Raw genomic sequence first — 20,361 nt, 5'->3', positions numbered from 1 at the left:
AAGCCTGTCTACAGAACTGGGACTTGGGGGGCCCTGCCCTTTAAAGAGCATATGCTTTATGCAAGGAGATGGCTGATGAGGTTGATTGTGTCAACCTGGCTGGTAAACACATGTGGGGTTAATTGAAGGGCGGAGAGATAAAAGGCTCTGTGAGCCTCGCCTTTCTAGTTCTCAGGTCTCTTGCTTTCTGATGGTCAGACCAGGGTGCGGCTGCCTTAGCCAGTTCCCTGCTTCAGCTGCAAGGTTCACTTCCTGGGAGACATCCCTGAGGAGAAGCCACATGGACCTACCCCGACACAGCCCTGCGTGCTGGAGCAGCCGCATGGAGACCCCTGCCAACGCTGAGATGCTTACACGCTCACTGATTCGGCTTTCCTCCTGCAGTCGGTGTCATTGCGGGTGGCTTGTGAGATGGAGGAGGACTCTGTAGATCGGTGTCGGACATATGGACTAATGTTGGACTTGTGGGCTTGAACAGCACTGGGTTGGGATGCTTTCTGAATGTACACTTATCCTTCACGTAAAATTCTCTCTTATACATATGAGTTTCTGTGGATTTGTTTCCGTAGTTTAGCCAGACTCACACAGCTGACAAGTGACCCAATGACACTGTCCTGTGTCCTTGGACGCTGCAGGCACCCAAATGGACAACGCTTTGAAAGAGGCTCACGCCTCCCAGGGAAACGAACGTGCACGGGTGTGTACAAAAGCCAGGGCCACTCAGAGGACTCCAGGTGGTTCATTGAGGGCAAAGGGGGGGCACGTGCAGGATGGTGGGGGCTCCCTCTGCGGTGGCAAGGTGAGAGGGTGGTTTCACTGTTGACACTCTGGCTCTGTGCAATGTGGCAGTGTTTTAAACACGAGGACACACTCAGGAGGCTTAGCAATTCCAGAAGATTCCGCCACCAAAATTGGAGTTTCCTGGGGCCCTTGCCCAATGGTGACCATATTCAGGCATAATTCCAAACGACACCACTTCCCTCTTTATAAAAATAGTTGGCTTGCCTCCGGGGACACATAATTCAGCCGCCCAAGATTCCAGAGGGAAAAATCCACACCGCTGTCCACTGGGACTCCACGGTCGCATGGACTCGAACCCTCCTATGGTCTCACGCAGCAGAAGGACATAGAATTTGGAGAGCGATTTTTGCAGGGTGCAGGGTAGCCCGTTAGAGCGTGCCCAGCGGACCAACCTTCAGTCCCGACTCGTTCGCTTCCTGGCCTGACTCCGCGGCGCTCTCTGGTCTCCATGTCCGCATCGGTACACGGCCATGATCCCGCGATCATGATCATCGCGCCGCACACGGAGCTGTTGTGAAGACCGAGTCGGATGGCGCAGGTCACTTGAATGATGGCCGCAGAACGTCAGTTGTGGTCATTTGAGAGTCTTGCTCATCTGCGGGGACGGCGCCGGCATCCTCCATAGAGGGGACAGTCGCCATCCTCTGGTGGCAGAGTGGTTGTGCACTTGGCTGCGATCCAAAGGGCGAGCAGTTCAAACCCGCGAGCTGCAGCGTGACCCTGTCCTGCAGGGCTGTCGCTGTGAGTGGACATCGGCGTCATGACAGTGGGTGGTGCCGCGCGTGCCCACCTGTCGTTAGGTCTGAGCCTGCCTTGGGACGTGTAGATACACTTCTACAACCACACACCTACTGTGTGCCCGGCAGGATGCCCAGCACCACCCGTCTCTCCCCATCCTCTCCAGAACTCCCTGTAGACAGGGAGCCCCGTTTTACAGATGAAGACCACGGAAGCTCAGCGAGGTTGGCGGCCAAAAGGGGCTGCAGCTTGCGTGGCGTGTGGATGCGTCTTCCTCTTTCCAGGCACTCGGGAAGTCGAGGGAGGGCAGGAACCTTCTCCGTCTTTGCGTTCCCGGAGCCCGCTTCCGGAGTGACGGAAGGACCCGGTGTTTACAGCACAAATTGCCGTGAGGGCACGCAGGCACGCTGGTGGAGAAGAGGTTGTGCTACCCACACGGTCCGCCGTTAGAGCTCCAGCCAGCTCCGAGGAAGAAAGAGGAGGCTTCCAGCTACTCCTGTATAGCGTCAGTCTCCGAAACTCCCAGGGCAGTTAGTTCTACCCTGTCCTAAAGGCTCTATGTGAGTCAGAATGGACTCGATGATGTTTACTTTGGGTTTTCTGGACACACAGACCCAGGGCAACGCTGTGTGGGTCAGAGTAGAACTGAGCTCTGGGAGGTGTCCCCCAGCTGCTATTGTAGAAGTAGATCACCGGCCCTTCCTTCCAAGATGCCTGTGGGTGGATTCAAACCATCAACCTTTGGGTTAGTAGCCGAATATGCTATGTGCACCGTCTTTCTACTTCTGTACAGAGTTACACAGGGGCAGTGCCACCCTGTCCTATAGGGTCCTTATGAGTCGGCATTGACTCAATAGCAGAAATTTGGCTTGTGGAGGGACTCTCAGTGGGGGATTCCTGCTGCTGAATCCCTAAGGCACCTGGTCAAAGTGTCTCCTGAGCATCCTTTGAATGGCCCATCCGCACAACACCGGTATTTACTGAGCACCTCTTGTGCTCGGGGCCCTGTGAGTCCCGGAGAGAAGATGGGCGAAGGGCCTGCCCCTGCAGCGCTTGGAGTTGAGGGCTGACACAGCAGCAGCTCGCAGCAACAAGCAGTACAGAGTGGGAAACACTTGGGCAGGACGTTTGATGCGTTGCTGGTGAATGGAAACGAGCGCACAGATTTGATTCTGTGTGGAGGTCAGCACCGGGGACGCTGCCCAGCAGTATTATAGCCTACAGCCCGCAGAACTTCAGACTGGGCCCCGAATGAAAGTCTGTGCCCTTGGTGACAAGCCCAGAGCTTGGCCTCCTGGCCCAGGATGGGGACAGTCTACTCCCAAACATCTTCCATGGGAAGGAGCTGGAACGAGCATATTCTCTTTTCCACTGAGCGTGGACCAGGGATGTGAACGGCCTGGCTAGCATGCAGGGTGCCTTAGGAAGGGGATTGTCCTGGACGCAGCGAGGCTCACACGTAACACCCTCTCACCGGGTCTCCCTTACGGTCCCTTTCAGTTTGTTTCCGTTCCTAATATTGTCTGCTTTCTTTTCAATTGAGGTTTTTATTTGTTTTACTTTGTTGGGTGTTTTTTTCCCCCTTGTTTATTTATTTATTCCATGTACATGAAATCCAAGATAGGAAGATCCATAGCGACAGTAACTGGATTAATGATTTCTTGTGGGTGTGGCAGGGGAGGGCGGTTGGGGGGAAATTGGGAGCTGATAACAATACTAACAAGAGTGACGAAAATGCTCTAAATTTGATTGTCCTGATGACTGGACACCTCTCTTCTTGATGCGACTGAACTATTGAGCTGTATCAGATGGGAATTACATGTCAATAAAATTGCCGTAAAATGGAGAGAGATTCTTTTTCCATCCCGCTGCTGTCCAAAGCCTCCGGAGACGGGCTGCGCTGAGTGTTTCATCCACACCAGGCTGACCCTCTAAACCCATGTTGGCAACCTCCCCTACACTCCTCCCTCTTAGCGCATTCCCCATCAAATGCAGCCCTACCCTTCTGCACAAGAGCCTTTCTTTCCAACCCCAGGAGACTCCACAGGAGATTCACTCCTTCCATGTCCAGCAGACATTTAAGAAGCAGCCACCTTTGCCTGATGCCAGGGACACAGATACACATCCCCTGAGCCCCAACCTAACACACTTGAGGAAACAGATGTTACAAAGTCATGATGGCCTGGTGGGAGAAGCAACTGGCCCCAGGGGTCACATCAAACATAAGCTGTGTTCCAATGGGGAATCCATCCATGGTAAATGTCGTGATCATGGGCCCTAAGGAACTACCCCTCCCATGCAGAAGGGAATCTAGTCCCCCGGCCTTCGCATTCAAGGTGACCTACTATTGTTGTCGTTGGGTGCCCGCGGGTCGGTTCCGACCCATAGTGACCCGCGCACACAGAAGGAAGCACCGCCCGGTCCTGCCCCATCCTCGCCATTGTTCCACTGCCCGAGGCCATGGGTGCAGCCACTGTGTCCGTCCATCTCCTTGAAAGCCTTCCTCTTTGTCTCTGCCCCTCCATTTTACCAAGCATGATGTCCTTCTCCAGGGACTAACCTCTCCTGACAACACGTCCAAAGGGTGTAAAGATGAAGTCTTGCCATCCTTGCCGCTAAGGAGCACTCTGGCCTTACTTTTTCCAAGACATGGCTTGTCCTTTCAGCAGTCCCGGGTACTTTCAATGTGCTTCTCCAGCACCACAGTTCACATGCATCTGCTCTTCTATGGTCTTCCTAATTTAACGTCCAACTTTCACATGCTTATTATGTAGCGGAGAAGGCAATGGTTTGAGTCAGGGGCACATTAGTCCTCAAAGCAACATCCGTGCTCTTCCATGCTCTTAAGAGGTCGTGTGCAGCACATTCACCTAATGCAACACGTCCTTTGATCTCTTGACTACTGCTTCCATGAGCATTGATTGTGGAGTCAAGGAAGTCAAAATCCTTGACACCTTCAACCTTTTCTCCATGTATCATGATGTGACCTACTGGACCAGCGGTGAGGATTTTGGTCTTCCTGGCATCATTATGCAATCCCGACTCAAGGCTGCCGTCCTTGATCTTCATCAGCAGGTGCTCCAAGTCCTCCTAGCTGTCAGCAAGCAAGGCTGTGTCATCTGCATCTCCCAGGTTGTTAATAAGCCTTCCTCCAATCCTGGTGCCACATGCATCTTCATCTCTTCCCGCTTCTATGAGGATTTGCTCAGCGCACAGATTGAACAAGTATGGTGAGAGGTTACAACCCTAATGCATATCTTTCCTGATTTTAAACCAAGCAGTAGTCCCCTGTCCTGTTCGCACAACTGCCTCTTGATCCATGCACAAGTTCCGAATGAGCACAATGAAGGGTTCTGGAACTCCCATTCTGCTTAATGTTATTTGCATGCAGATGAGGCAGTGGAGAACACTATGGCTTGGACTAGATGCACCTTAGTCCATCCTTGCTCTTCAGTACTAGGAAGAGGTCTTGTGCAGCGGATTTACCTAATGCAACACGTCCTTTGATCTCTTGACTGCTGCTTCCATGGCCTTCTTTAGAAGTTTTCTACCCCCGTGTAACAGATTGCCACAATCTCAGTGGCTGGAAACAGCACCCACTCAGTTTCTGCAGGCCAGACAACAAGAAACAGCTTAGCTGGGTTCTTGGCCCATGGTCGTCCAAAGCTGAAACCAAGGTTCTGATGGGCCTGCTTCTCAAGGGCGACCCCAGGTACCTCTTCCAGGCTCACTGTTGATGTGATTCAGGTCTTTACAATGTAGGACTGAGATCCGGAAGGCCTAGAGGCCACCCACTGTTGCCTGCCGTGTGGCCCCCTCCACACTATGCAGTTTTCCTCTTCGAAGACCATAAGGAAACATGCCTGTGACTTTGAATCTCTCCCTTCAGAACAGGCCTGGATCCTCTTTTTAAGAGCTCACCTGAGTGGATCTGACCAGGACGATCTCCTTTGGGATTAATTCCAAGTCAACTGACTATCCTTTGCCATCAGGTCAATTCCAACTCATGGTGACTCCCATGCGTTAGAGTACATTTTCTTGGCTGTAATCTTGACAAAAGCGTGTCACCAGGCCTTTTCTCCCACGGCACTGCCAGGTGGGTTTGCTCTGCCAATCATCCGTCTAGTTGTTGTTGCTGATAGGTTCCACTGAGTGAGTTTGGGCTCGTTGTGACACAATGTACCACATAACAAAGCACCACAAGTAACCATTTGGGCCTCCAGGGAAAACCTCTTCACCTTTGTCATATAAGGTAATCCAACCATGAGAGTCAGAAGGCCTGGTCGCATAGTGGGTTACCCGTTAGTCTGCTAACCACAAGGTCCCCAGTTCAAACACACCAGCCCTTCCAACAGAGAAAGATAAGGCTCAGAAACCCACTGTCGGTGTTCTATCTCTCCCATAGGGCCACCCTGAGCCCAAAGCAATGGAATTGTGGGAGTAACATCCCAGCATAATCATAAGCCCCACCCACACTGGAAGAAAGGGATGGTACAGGGCTTGTCATTGAATTCCCTTGCTTTGACCACCTCATTTGATTGGTCAAAGCAAGTCACAAACGTGCAGTTACCCCACTGCTTAGCACAGACACAAGCAAACTCAGAAGCGCTCATCCAAGGGGACCCCTCTACTGGAACGCTGTCCTCATTCCCTCTTGCCAATTCCATTCAATTCTTCCCAATTCAAGTTCTACATCAAATACCCCTGTTCTGAGAAATCCTCCCAGTGGACCCTCCCTTGGGCAATGTGCTAAGCCCTTAACTTGACTCCCATGTAGAGTATAGGCCCCCCCACCAAAGGGTGTCCTCACTCCCGCAGCCTGTACACATGCTACTCTACCTGGGAAAGGGGACTTTTCAGGTACGATTCAGTTAAGGATCTTGTGATGCAAAGAATCCTTGTAAGAAGGAGGCAGGAAGTCAGACGGGTTGGGTGGGGTAGTTGATGTGATAACTCAGAGATTGGAGGGATGCTGCTGAGAGCCAAGGAATGTGAGCAGCCTTTCACCGACATGCAGCCGATGCCGACTCACAGGGACCGCATAGGACAGGCTAGAACTTCCCCTGTGGTTTCTGAGACGGTCACTCTTTGCAAGGAGTAGAAAGCCTCATCTTTCTCCCGCAGAGCGGCTGGTGGTTTTGAACTGCTGACCTTGCTGTTCATAGCCCAACATGTGACCACTACCCCACCAGGGCTCCCAACACCGAAAGCGACAGGGATAACTTTTCCCCAAGAGCCTCCAGTAGGAACCAGTCTTGCCAGTACCTTGTCAATGCAGACTCACAGTGACCCTATAAGATTGGGTAGAGTTACCTGTGTGTTTCTGAGACTCAAACTCTTTACAAGAGTAGAAAGCCCCATCTTCCTCCACTCCCCCAAGAGCGGCTGGTGGTTTTGAACTGCTGACCCTGTGGTTAGCAGCCTGAGGTGTCCACCAGGGGTAACAAAGAATGTCTTTGGCCTGGGGCTCTGCCAGCATCCAGCTGGTTCAACTCAAAGGCTGACTTCACCGGCTCTCAGATAGGTGTTGAACGGATGGATGCTTACCTACTCATCCTGCTGCCTGTCTCCTGCAGCTGAACACACACACACACACACACACACACACACACACACCCTGTATGGGTCTCCTGCCCATCCATCTCTTGGGTGGCAGCTCTCCATCCACTGTGCACCCAATGGGCAGCCAGTGGCCAAATGACCGTTTCTTAAGAAGCATAATAATTTCCCGGGGAGGGGGAAAGAGGAGGGGAAGAGGGAATTTCTGCCAAAGTAAACATTGGTTAGATGAGCGATGCTGACATTTTGTTTCGGCTTGGTTTGAAACCACAAGGATTGGTGCTGCAGCCACCCACGGCATGTAAGACCCCTCTAACGCATTTCTAATGTGTCCAGTGATTTGAGCAAGAGGCAGAATTGACCTTTGGCACACGGAACTCCTCCCCACCCCCATCCCAACCCACCGCCGTCACTAACATGGCCCTCGGGTTCTGTATTTGGTGGCACCGGAAGATGGCCACTTCCTATCATGAAGAGAGAAATGTGAATTTCGGAATAGGGTAGACAGTGCGATCCATTTTGTTTTGTTTTGTTTAAAATGAGAGAGAGAGAGAGAGAGAGAGAGAGAGAGAGAGAGAGAGAGAGAGAGAGAGAGAGAGAGAGAGAGAGAGAGAGAGATTATGTGATGCAAGCCTAGAACAGGCTGGAAGAATATTCTTCAAGACGTTACCCTAGTTTCCTCTCATCCTGTCAAGGAAGGAAGAGATTAAGAACGGCTGCGCTGCCTTCGTCTGCCCCCCCTTCCCCCAGCCCAGCGCTCCTCCACCCAATCTGTATTTTTCTTCCTTTCTTCTTAAAATAACGAACGACACTATTGGTGTGGAAAAGAAACAGAAAAGTATTTCCAAATGAAAGATAGGCAGCGTTCTGTGGGGCACGGAGGGCTACTTGGGGTCCACTGGCAGACAGCCCGAGACACCCCCCACCCAGTTCCTCCGCAGAAACGACGCAGGGGCTGTGTACCCGGAGCAATGGCGGAACCCGCGGAGGCACAGCGGGCGCAGGACAAGACTAGAAGGCCTGAGAAGCAAAACCCAGAGATATGACCGCCAGGGCGGTGTCTGCGGAGCGACCCAACAGTGACCTGCATGGGGGCCCAGCCGGGGTGCGGTCCCCTTGCCTCCCTCCCCTTTTTGCCCCCTGTCCTCGCTCTGGTCCTCACAGGGCCTGCGGAGTGCAGGCAGGTGCCGCCGCCCAAGCCGGGTCAGAGGAAGGCTAGGCAGGATCCCCTGGCCTCCCTCGGCGGCCCCTCTGTAGCCCCCCTCCCTTTCTGCGGTGGCGTTTTTTTGTTTTAATTTATCTGAACTAGTTACAAAACCACACTCCCACGAATACATAAATAATGGATAAGGAAAGGGGGGGGGGGTCAATGTTTTTAAAAAATTCCCGCAGGACCTGGCAAGGCAGCAGCAAATGCATTTCTGCAGTATCATATTTAACTGTTTGCAAACTTGGGCTGGGGAGATGCGCGGACGCTGCCCAGTGGCAATGTAGAGAACCGTCGCCCTGCCCATCTGGGGCCGGGCGACACTCGCACGGCGGGCTAAAGAAGGGGAGAGGGCGCCCGCTGTCAGGGGCCGGGAGGATGGCGAGGAGGGCAGGGCGTGGCAGACAGCCCCGAGTCCCCCGGGGGCTGTCCCCAGGACCAGCCGAACGTCGCCCAGGGTCCGGGCCCGGCTCTCGCCGTCCGGCGAGGCCCCTTTAAGAACCAGAGCGCGCCCCCGCCCCTCAAGCGCTCACTTTCCCTAGCAACCGCCCCGGGGGAGGGGGAGGCCCTGGCAACGGCGCGCCGGTCCGGAGGGTCACGTGACGGCCCGCAGCTGGAACGCGAGCGCGCGCCCTGCCGCGCGCCCGCCCGCCGGGGCCTGTGCGCTGCGGCGCGTGCGCGAGCGGTGCAGCACCGGCCGCGGGAGCAGGGAGTATTATGGGCTGTGGGTGCCGCTGAGCAAGATGGAGCTGTCTGCAGTGGGCGAGCGGGTCTTCGCGGCCGAGTCCATCATCAAGCGGCGGATCCGAAAGGTGAGCGGCCGCCCGGGGCTGGACGCCTCTCCCCCGAGGCCCTGGCCTGCGTCCGCGGCGGTCGAGGCGCAGCGATCCGCTAGCCGGGGCTCCCTGGCCACCCCCGCCTCGCGTCCCCGCATCCTCCCCGCCCCCACTCCCCCCTTTTTTCCCCTTCTGTTTTTCAGGGGCGCATCGAGTACCTGGTGAAATGGAAAGGGTGGGCGATCAAGTGAGTGCCGCGGCCAGAGCCGAGGGAGGGAGGGAGGCAGTGGGCGTCGGGGCCTTTTGCCATTTTTGTGGTACTCACGTTTTGTGGCGCTCGCTCGGCGTGCGCCCTGGGCCCCCCTGGGCCCCGTTTTTATTTTGGCGATCTCTTGGCAGGTACAGTACCTGGGAACCCGAGGAGAATATCTTGGACTCCCGGCTCATTGCCGCCTTCGAGCAGAAGTGAGTTTGGGACGCTGGCCGGGGCGCGGGGAGGCCGGGAGCCGCGAGGGGGGCCCGGGAAAGGGGCGCCTTCTCACCGCCGGCGTTTCTCTGTCGCAGGGAGAGGGAGCGTGAACTGTATGGGCCCAAGAAGAGGGGACCCAAACCCAAAACTTTCCTCCTGAAGGTAACCTGGCCGGGTCCCAGCAGTCCCCTCTTGGGCCCCAGCGCTGAAAGGGAGGGCCGGCGCCGCGGCCGCCCAGGCGGGCGGGCCTTTCCAGAGGGGCCCCAGCTGGGCAGGGGGGTGGCTGTGAGCCCCGGACGAGCCCCTGGCAGCAGGCCCCGGCCAGCCCCAGCCTCGGCCAGAGGGGCCTGGGAGTGGGAGGGACCGTCTCCGCTGACAAAAACCAGGACCTGGCAGCCTTCGGAAAGGGGGTGGAGGAGGCAGGTGGGGACTGCCCACCTGAGAGGTGGCTGGAAGGGACCCAGTGCTGCTCCTCTCGGCCAGCCTTGAGCTGCTCTGCCCAGGTGAAGAGTGAGAACCCCGGACGAGTTGAGTGGGGACCCTCTCCCAGGCTGAACACAGGGGATGGAGGTGGGGGGCACCTGCCTCCGCTGCCCTCCTCTGTCTGCCTCTCCGGATTTCGGCTGCATGCCTTCTCACCCCCACCTCCACCCCCACCCCGGGTTAGAGCAGGGTTAGTGTAGGCTTGCCTCTTCCAACACTCGGGGACTTGAATTTGACCTTAAATCACTTCGCTTTAAGTTGATCGCCCAGGCCTGGCCGCTGGCCTGACAGCCCTGAGGCCCAGTTTCCAACACTCGGAGCTATTTCAGAAGGTTCTAAAGAGGAGGGGGGACTGGAGATCCGTGGAAACACAGCCGATTAGGGTCGGGGAGAGGCCAGCTCCAGGGGAAGCCATCTTGGGTTTGGGGGTATTTTGGTGAAGAAGAACAGTCTGGGGGAAGGAGGACAACCCCGCCCCCCACCAGCTCTCAGCAGCCCCCCTTCCCCCGCCGGGGTTCCTGTGCATGCTCGGGATGTCCCAGGACCTCGTCCCACCCGGACTGCGAGGCGACTGAAGGGGGCAGGTAGCAAAGTCACCCCGCAGAGAAGGCTATCTGAATCCTCCGCCAGTCTCTACTCTGTCCAAGAGGGTCAAAGCCCACAGGCGGAAGTGGCCCTTTGGGGGGTACTCCGGGCCGCCCCCCAGCCCCACCAAAGAACTGCACATTTAAAGGTTTGCTTTGGGTTTAAAGCAGAAGCGAAGGACATGTTGGTTTTCAGAATTACATATTTATGTGCCTTCCCCACCCACCTACACACATCTTGGAGATCCGCGGGCACCTACCCCTGGCTGCTGCTGTGGGGTCAGCTGTGTGACAGCTCTCCGCGCACAGGTGCGCCCTCTAGTGACGAAGCGAGTCATGACAGGGAGCTTTGATTCCTCACATTGCCCCCTTTTCTTTGGAGGTGGGGCACTAGGGGATGGCATAGCCCTGGTTTTTGAAAAGAAGCCCTAGTGGCATAATGGTTATGCACTGGACTGCTAACCACAAGGGCAGCAGCTCAAAACCACCAGCTTCTACCTGCCAGAAACTGAGGCTCTCTAGTCTAAATAGTAGCAGGTTCAGGAATCTACAGAGTCAATTTTAGTCTGCCTTATAGCATCTTCATGAGGTTGAATCTGCTCGATGTAAGTTTGGGGGGTGGGGGGAATCTGGGGGTTTTGTTTTATTTTGTTTTTTTGAGTTCTTGAAAAGAGGCCTGGTGGCGAAGTGGGTTACACATTGGGCCGTAACCACAAGGTCAGCTGTTCAAATCCACCAGCTGCTCTGAGGGAGAAAGATGAGCCTCTCTAGTCCTGTAAAGACTTACAGGTTGGGAACCCCGCAGAGACAGTTCTCTGCCTAATAGGGCCGCTGTGAGTTGGAAGCAAGCCTATGACATTGAGTTTGGTTTTAGTTCTTAATTCCTGAGTGCAAGCCTGGCGTTCCACTGGCCGAGCACTCTGCTACAGCTCAGCCACTAGCCGCAAAGTGGGCAGTTCGAATCCACCACTGTAAACAGCCTGTCCTGTAGGGTCACTAGGTCGGAATGGCCACTGACAACAGTGGGTTTGGTTTTGTCCCGGTTCCCAAGCTGATCACAGGCCTCACGCAGGGCTGGGCTCCCCACAGCCACCCTAGGCTGTGGGATTTGTTAACCTCATTTCCCCGATGAGAGCATCAAAACCCAGAGAGGGAACGTGGTCCCTCTTCCCAGAGTTCTGACCTCACCCCAGCACCTTTTTGTTCCTGCCCTTCAAGGAGTGTATGCCCAGTGAAGGAGGGTGCACACAGGAAACCTTGAAGGTTGCAGGCTTGGTGGGACAGTGGATAGAGAGGCCCTGGGGCTAGAAGCAGGAGATGGTACCAGGGGTTTGCCAGGGGCCATGGTGATCAACTGGAACTGAGCCAATGTTGTGGGTGCCCCCCACCCCGAGGGCAATCGGGGATAATCAGCCATCACACTTAGTTGTTCTCTGGAACCCAAGTCCATTAGATAGGTTCCTGTAAGGTGCATTTTGCACCTGGGGAAACCGAGGCCAGGGGGTGAAATAACTTACCTGTAGGCACACAACTAGTTAGCCGCAGAGTGCAGGCCCCTTAACCTTCAGAGCCCTTTGATGCCTGCCAATCCCATAGAGCCATATGCCCCACAGGCAGTCGCCCCAGCTTAAAACTAAGACCCAGGAGTACATCTGCACCCAAGTCTGCCCTTGGTCTGATGTTTGCCCACGCTCCTTCCCACTTCCCCAGGGGCATCTGGCACACCCTCTTATCACAGAGGCTTGGGCGGTGTGCAGGAGCAGTACTCGCCCCAGGAGTGGGTAGAGAGCGGCAGGCGCTGTTCACCCTTCCGGCCCCGCGAAGGAAAAACCTGAGCTGCTTCCTGCTTTTGTCTGGGAAGTGTTGTGAGGGGCCCAGTCTCTGGGAAGCTGGCGGCAGGCCTCGGTGGCTCAGCTGGCTCTTGTGCAGGTGAAGCCGGCTGTCGGGGCCTGTGTCTCGCCACCCAGTGGCCAGAGCGATAGTTGCAGAAAACCCTTGGCTAATGCCGTGCATCTCCGGCAGTGAGAGCCGGATTCTAAAGAGCAGTGTTCCGCCGGCACTCCGAACATAAGGCAACCAACAAACGTCTCTTTGGGGGACTGTGGTCAGATCCACTACCGTCTTGTGCGTGGGCTTAGACTTGGGGTGGAGGCTACCTGCCAGGGTCCAGTGCTGTGCCAGGCCAGGAGAGGACTGTAGAGATGGGAGTTAAGGGGACAGCAAACTAAAGGTTCCAGTCTCGGACTGACCTTGATGTGTGTCCTTCCTCTCTGCCCCCCCTTACCCCCACCAGATTCTCTGCAGGAGATACCTGGCTAATCCCATACCCCACCCACCCGACCTCCTACTTGGCTCCACAGGAATCAGAGGGTGTAAACATAGATCCAGACCCCACCTTTGTCTCTGTTCCTGCCTTGCAGGGAGCTCAGCCTGGTGACAACCTGAGGGCACCTCCCCCCAGCCTCGCTGTGTTGCCTCTGCCTGTTCCACCACCAGTCTGGTAGCTTCCCCCTAATCATGCACAAACCCTGGGGTGGAAGCCCTGTCTGTTGGAAGCTGGAGCCCTAGGAGCCGGCCCTGTCCCCTCCTCCCGCTCCCATGAACCTCCAGCTCATGAGCCTCTTTTGCGAGAGCATTCTCTTTGCCCTCTGTTAGGTGCTGGCTCATAGCAGCCCCGCATAGTGCAGTTGAACTGCCTCCCAGGGCTTTCTAGAAAGAGTCCTGTTGACACAGCAGTTAACGACTAGGCTGTGCACTAAAAGGTGGGAGGTTTGAATGGACCCCACAGCTCGGTGGAAGAAAGACCTAGGGATTTGCTCCCGTAAAGATACTAAAGCCACACCCACTGCCACCCAGTTGATTCCACCTCAGCGTGACCCTCCAGGACCAAGTCACACTGGTCCTGAAGTTTCCGAGGCTGTCAGGCTTGAAGGCAGTTGTGTCGGCTTTTCACAGATCGGCTGGTGGCTTTGAGCTGTCCGCTTTGTGGTCAGGTCACAGCCCAACACGGAGCCGACTGCAGACCACCAGGGGTTCTTCCCAAAAAGCCAGGTGGGGGGGAAATTCTGCTCCATCATGTGGGGTCACAGTCGTAATAAACTCGGCTGAACCTAACCACAGATTTCCAGGCCTTTCTCCCTAGGAACCCCTGGGTGCACCTGCCCATTGGCAGCTGAGTGCTCAGCCCTTGCACCCAGGACGCCTCTGTTGGGCATCATCTGACTGTGAGTCAGTGAGCCTGGCACCTAGGAGAGGGCCATTGTCATGGCACAGGCTACAGTTCAGGCACAGGCTAGCAAATAAACCCGACCTGGGAAGGGAGCCAGGGCCCAGCAGGCCAGCGAGAGCATCAGGTGCATTAAGATGGATATCCACTCCTGCCCTCACCAAAAGCTCCACCCCGGGGGCTTCTGTGGCCCTATGCAGCCAAACCTGGCTGATGGCTGCCCTGGTCGGGGTGTTGGGTGAGCCACAGGGGGTATGGTGGGGGGAACCCCTTAAGTGTCTGTCTGCACTAAGGGCCTAACCTACCTTCTGACCTTAAGCAAGGTGCATCACCCCTCTGACCCTGAAGTCCTCACTCTAAGGCAAGGCCTGAGCCACTGCTGCTCCGAGGGTGCCCCGTGCCCCAAACCCCCCTCCTTGCGCTCCCGCAAAGCCCTGCCCTACCCATTGCTCACCCTGACCTGCAGACACACACACCCTCCCGCCTGCCCGGAACCTCCTTTGCGCCTCTCCGCACCGGCCCTGCCTAGCCCTTCGCTCCGCCTCGCGCAGGCCCCACCCAGCCCTCTTTCTCCCTGCAGGCGCGGGCCCAGGCCGAGGCCCTTCGCATCAGCGATGTGCACTTCTCCGTCAAGCCCAGCGCCAGCGCCTCCTCGCCCAAGCTGCACTCGAGCGCGGCCGTGCACCGGCTCAAGAAGGACATCCGCCGCTGCCACCGCATGTCCCGCCGCCCGCTGCCCCGCCCAGACCCCCAGGGCGGCAGCCCCGGCCTGCGCCCCCCAATCTCGCCCTTCTCGGAGACGGTGCGCATCATCAACCGTAAGGTGAAGCCCCGCGAGCCCAAGCGGAACCGCATCATCCTGAACTTGAAGGTCATGGACAAGGCGCCGGGCGGGGGCGCTGCGGGCCAGGGCGCCGGGACCCTGGCCCGCCCCAAAGTCCCCTCTCGGAACCGCGTCATCGGCAAGAGCAAGAAGTTCAGCGACAGCATCCTGCGCACCCAGATCCGCCACATGAAATTTGGGGCCTTCACGCTGTACAACAAGCCCCCGCCCACCCCGCTGTCGACACCACCCGCCAGCAAGGCCGAGGCTGGTGCCTCCCAGGGCCCGGGGCTGCTCCTGGGCGCCGCCCCCACCCGCTACGATGCCCACAGCTCCAGCTCCTCCGGCTGCCCCTCACCAGCACCGCATTCCTCCTCCGACCCCGATGACGTGCCCCCCAAACTGCTCCCCGAGACCCTGAGCCCATCGGCCCCCGACTGGCGGGAGTCTGAGGTGCTTGACCTGTCCCTCCAGGCTGAGTCGGCTGCCACCAGCAAGCGGGTGTCCCCTGACGCTGCTGCCGCCTCGGGCCAGGCGCCCCCCACAGTCCCCGAGCTTGCCGGTGCCTCTTCCGAGCCCGAGGCCGGGGACTGGCGCCCAGAGATGTCCCCCTGCTCCAATGTGGTCGTCACTGATGTCACCAGCAACCTCCTGACCGTCACCATCAAGGAATTCTGCAACCCTGAGGATTTCGAGAAGGTGGCAGCTGGTGTGGTGGCTGCCGCGGGGGGAAGTGGTGGCAGTGGAGCCAGCAAGTGAGGGGCCCCACCAAAGGAGGAAGCTTTGGGAAGGGTCTCCTACCCAAGCCGCCCTCCTGTACCCCGTCCTCACCCGCCTGTGCTTTGCTTGTTGGAATGGCTCAGTCTTGACCCTGGGATGGGACTGGGCCCTGGAGCCCCGAGCCCCGTGGGTGGGGCCTGTCCTGGGAGACATCAGGGCTGGGCCAGGGGCATGTAGCAGTGCCCCCTCTGGGACCCCACCCTCGTCTTGTGCACAGTGGGTCCTGCTGGATGGTTTCTGGGGAGACCCCAGAATCTAGCGTTCAGCTGTCCCCTCCACAACCCGCCCCCACCCTTCAGCTTACTCCCTGCACTTGTGGATGATGTCAGTTCTTGGTGCTGCCTGGCAGCTGTGGGGGCCCTGTAGACACCCCCACCCAGGTTGGGCACATCCCTATCCCTCCAGATGCCCGGGCAGAGGGGCAGGGACAAGGTTCTGCCTTGGGCGAACCCCCTGGACAGAGGTCAGGGACAGGGCCAAGCTCAGTCTCTGCCTCCCCCTCAGAGGCATTCCAGCGTCGACAGACCCCCTTCAGTTCTTGACCAAAGGTGCTGTGAGAGCCTGCTGTGGACACTCGCCGTGTGCGTGTGCTCCGCCACCCTCATGTGTTTGTGCGTGTACCCGTATGTGCATTGGGCTTTAGGCCCCAGGCTTCCAGATGGCACCCTGACGGTTGCTCAGAATGAACAGGGTCCTCAGGCCCGCACCCCCGCCTCCCCATCCCCTCGGGTCTGAAGAGGTGGTGGCAGGAGCCACTAGGCCTACCCTCTCAGCCAGCCAGTGCTGAGGGCCTGTGCCCTCCACCTCCGGGGTGGTCAGCCTGACCAGCCAAGCCTTCGCTGCCCACGCAGCATGGCGGGGACTGGGGTGGTGGGGGCACCCTTCCCCCAACTCCAAGCTTCTCTTTACTCCCAGGGAGGTAGGGGGAGCTTGGCTTCCTCCCCTGGGAGGGCTCCCCAACTCCTCTCACCCCCCTCTCTTTTGCTTCCAACGCTGAGGCTTTCCCACAGACCAGCCTGCTCAGAGCAGCCAGATGCCTCCGAAGCCCCGGGCAGCCCCGTTTCCCCACGTGGCCAGGCCTGGGAGAACAGGCAGGCCAACAAGACAAGGGTATTTGGTCTCAGGGGCCTGGGGCCACTCTACATCACTGGGGGGTGGGCATCATTTTGCTCTTGGGGACATGGCCCCAGGCCTGGCTCCCTGGTGGCTGTGAGACTGTGCAGCTACTTGGTGCTTTTCATTGGGTAGTGGTTAACCTGCAGCAGGAAGATCCCAGCTGCCTGAAGGGGGTGCCTTGGTCCCCAACTGGGGAGGACACTCCCTGCCAGGGATTTGGCACAGCCTGCCCCACCCCCCAGGATGTCAAACTGGGGCCCTGAGAGGAGGGGGGCCTCATGTCCCCACCCCGCCCGTGTGTTGGCTCTGTGGCCCTCCAAGTGCCAATCGGTTTTTTCCCCCCAAATAAGGGCTGGCATTTCTCCTCCACCCTTGGAGGGGATTTCCCCCTGACATTCCCTCCCCACCAGGTGAGCGACCGCCTGGATTCCAGTTACAGGTGTTCCCAGAGACCATAGAAATGTGTTTTCCAGAGGGTCCGTGTCATTTGTGACTTTTTTTGTAAAGAAGTTGTGTTTTCAGAGGTGGTTTTATGACAGGAAAGTGAAAGAATTAGTTTTACAAAAAAAAAAAAAGGAAAAAAATATTTGTGGGATTCCTATGGGGTGGGGGGGGAGGGGAGAATGATATTTAAAGAAAAAAAAGTAACGCAGTGATTGCACAGGGGTGGTGGCCAGAACCTGGCTGGTGGGTCCCCCAGAGGCACCATGGGACAGCCCTGCGGCCAGCTGTCCTCCTTTCTTGGCCCAAGGCAGAGGGAGTGTCTCTGCTGTGTGGGGCCAGACCTCTTCCATAGCGCATCCTTCTCAGAGGGAACTAGCCGGAAACTGCCAGGGAAGCAGAGGCTGAGGGGAGCTGAGTTGGCGACTTGGTAAGGGACATTTGAGCTGTTTCCCCTCCATTCACTTGCCACTTTATTGGGCCTTCTGGTCTACCGCCCCAATTCAAAGACCAGGACAGTCACCCCACCCCCAAGCTTCCCTGGCCAGGAAAGGGTGCAGGTTTCAGGAAGAAGGCAGCAGTGGGCCCTGGGGAAATCCAGGTTGGCTCCAAGGATTAGTGGCCACCATGGGGAGAAGGGGCCTGTCTTGTGCTTTCCATGAACTCCTTGCTGCCCAGCGTCCTCAGTTCAACAGCGGGTGGGGCACAGGACGGACAGAGCCCCCTTTACCTCTCTCCCAGGTGGCTCTGAGCTGCATGACCAGCCTCTCATGCCCCCACCCCCACCCCCACTGCATTCCCACTGGCCTGCCCACCTAGCAGGAACTGCGGTCTGCTCTGCTTTGATTTTTATATGCGAAATGTCAGTGTGTTTCTCCCCTCCTCCTGCCCTGCAGCACCCCACTGCCACTCCCTCCCCACCTGATAGAGGAAGCAGGTGAAGGCTGGGGTCTGATTGGAGACTACACGATGGCCGCTGGGTCTCTCCCGTTTTCTTCTGGTCCGCAGGTTGCCCTGCGCTGGAATGGGTGTGTTGGCTAATAGGCCACCAGGGCCAAACAGCACGTGGTGCCTGGGTCTCCTCACTGCCACAGCCCTCCTCTCCTCCCTGCTAAGGGGTCATGGTCACAGTGAGCCTCCTCTTCTAAGAATTGGCGATGAGCAGTCCCTGGCCTTGAGAGGTGGGAGAGCTGGTGGTGTCCCCCCACCCAGTTCAGAGATGAGCAGACAGGCCAGCTGCTCAGGAAGGCCTGAAGTGGGACCAGGCCCCAGGGCTAGAGGGTCCTCACAGGCAAGGCTGTGCCTGGGAGGGGGCTTTGTTGGAGGAGTCAAGGGACACTACTGCCCCACCTTCCGGTTTGGTTTGGTTTGCACTTCCCCCATGTGGTCCAGTGGAACCCCCCCCCCAGGGGGCTAGTCCACAGTCCAGCCCCCAGCACTGGCCCAGGTGGCCTCATTGGAGCGTGTCTGACTTAAGGAATCACTTTTGCAGTGAGAAAAAAAAAGGAAAGTCGGTTGGTTTTTATTGGGTTTTTTGTCCTCTTGTTTGTCTGCATTCCTTCGGAGCCAGAGGGCCCAAGAGAGCGGGGTTCCTCAACTCTGCCTTCCCACCCATCGCCAAGATGGGGAGCAGGGACACAGGTGAGTGGGTGCCCCCACCTTGCAAGAGTTTGGGCCCACTGTGGGTGCCAGGCAGTCACCTTGGCAGAGGCCATGGGGAGTCCCCACTGTTGGGCCCCTGGGGAGACAGACAGCTCTTTTTGTTGATTTTAATTTAAAAACACAAAAGGCTTAAAGAAGTATGTATCTTATCTTTTCTTGTTTTGTCTTTAATTTTTGGAAAGTTCATTTAATGGCTTGTGCACGGATTGAATTCTATATATATGATATACCTATATAGCTCTATATTGGGGGAGGGGCGCTGTCTCTTTTCTCACTCTCATTTTTAAAATGAAGTGTCGTTGCCTTTGTGTGTGGTTTGACCATCCAGCTCCCGGCTGGCTAAGCTTTGCCTCCCGTGAGTCTAAGATAGGAAATAGCAGGGGGGTCGGTAGGTGGGGGTGTGGGGTGCCCTCCCCACAGCCCTCCTGCCCCTCCCTCAGCAGAGATTTCGGGTGCAGAAGACAGGGTGGGCTTTGGGTTCTGTTTCGGGGCCGGGTGGTGCCGGTGACTCGTCTTGTACGTCTGTTCTGCTGCTCCTCAATATTGTATCAATGCCAGGAATGGGGCGCAAAGAGCCTCTTTTACTCCCCCCCCCAAATAAATTGTCACATTCCGAAGCGAGAGCCCCACCCTGGGACGGGGCATGTGTGTGCATCATTTCTTCTTTGGGAAACAGCATGATCTTTACTAGCCCTGACCTAGGAGCGTCATGGTTATGCAGTGGGCTACAAGGCCAACAGTTCAAAATCCGCATCCGCTCCTCAGGAGAAAGACAGGTCTCTGCGTCCCATAATGATCGGTGGCCTGGGAGCGTAGCAGGCCACCCCACCCTCCATTTCTGCCCTCCCAGCTCACAAATTTCCAGGGACCTGAGTCCAGCCGCGTCCCTGAGGCATGGCCCATCTCTGGAGGACTGAGAAGCCTGTCCTGGGGGGATGAACTGTTCACCAGTAGGTGGAGGATGCGGGGTTCCCTGTTGGGATCAGCACCCAGAGAGGGTGGGCCTGCAGCTGATAGGAGCAGTGACTGTGCCCGTTCCCACCATGACCCCACGCGGTCTCTTCAATAAGGAGCTACCCCCGCAGCAGCTCACAGGACAGCAAGCCTGTTGCTGCTGGGCTGGATGGTTCCCTGCGTCCTGCGCCGCCTCTGAGCAGACCACCAGCCTGCTGCATCCCCAGCAGCAGCCCCAGCCGTCTTCCCCCACCCACCACTCAATCTCAGGAGTAGGCCATCCAGTTCCAGGGCTTCACCCCAGCTGTTTCCCTCCCCAAACCATCCCCTGTTGCTATGGAGAAGCTTCTGACTAGGTGAGACTGCCCCATCTTGTTCTCCCAGAGCAACCTGGGGGGTTGAACTGTTGGCCTTTGGGTCAGCAGCCAAGTGCTCAACCCTAGTGCCACTAGGTCACCGACCTTCCTCAGCACCTGACCCTCCTCAAATTCCCTGGTGCTAGCAGGCTCCTCAAATGCCCTGCCCAGGCTTTCACCGTGTCCCGTCCCACCCCCACCCCCCCACACACACACCCCGCCCGCTGCCAGCCCCATGCACTTTCTCCGGCAGAGCCACTGAGATCTGGAAAAAACAAATACACACACACTGCAGTTCTCTCTCCTTCCACCTGGGGGCGCCGACCTGCCCTCACTGGTGCCCTGGCCCCTTCCTGGGACTGACCTGTAGTGGTGTCACTTCACTC

General features: G+C 57.1%; 1 protein-coding gene across 1 annotated transcript; it reads left to right on the top strand.

Annotated features, from left to right (window-relative positions):
* Nucleotides 1-8,641: 8,641 nt before the first annotated feature.
* CBX6 (chromobox 6) lies at nucleotides 8,642-19,282 on the top strand. Its single transcript, XM_075553577.1, has 5 exons — nucleotides 8,642-9,117; nucleotides 9,285-9,328; nucleotides 9,481-9,546; nucleotides 9,646-9,712; nucleotides 14,424-19,282. The coding sequence occupies exons 1-5, from the start codon at nucleotides 9,049-9,051 to the stop codon at nucleotides 15,423-15,425; spliced, it is 1,248 nt and encodes a 415-aa protein (XP_075409692.1). The 5' UTR covers nucleotides 8,642-9,048; the 3' UTR covers nucleotides 15,426-19,282.
* The last annotated feature ends 1,079 nt before the right edge of the window (nucleotides 19,283-20,361 follow it).

This window comes from Tenrec ecaudatus, chromosome 6, assembly GCF_050624435.1.
Source record: "Tenrec ecaudatus isolate mTenEca1 chromosome 6, mTenEca1.hap1, whole genome shotgun sequence".
Lineage (NCBI taxonomy): Eukaryota > Metazoa > Chordata > Mammalia > Afrosoricida > Tenrecidae > Tenrec > Tenrec ecaudatus.
This window is presented reverse-complemented; position numbering and strand designations above follow the sequence as displayed.

Bases quoted from the DNA above. Each gene is read 5' to 3' on its own strand.
- CBX6 (XM_075553577.1), top strand. From the start codon at position 9,049: ATGGAGCTGTCTGCAGTGGGCGAGCGGGTCTTCGCGGCCGAGTCCATC. The intron at 9,118-9,284 runs GTGAGCGGCCGC...TCTGTTTTTCAG, and splicing joins TCAAGCGGCGGATCCGAAAG to GGGCGCATCGAGTACCTGGT. The intron at 9,713-14,423 runs GTAACCTGGCCG...TTCTCCCTGCAG, and splicing joins CCAAAACTTTCCTCCTGAAG to GCGCGGGCCCAGGCCGAGGC.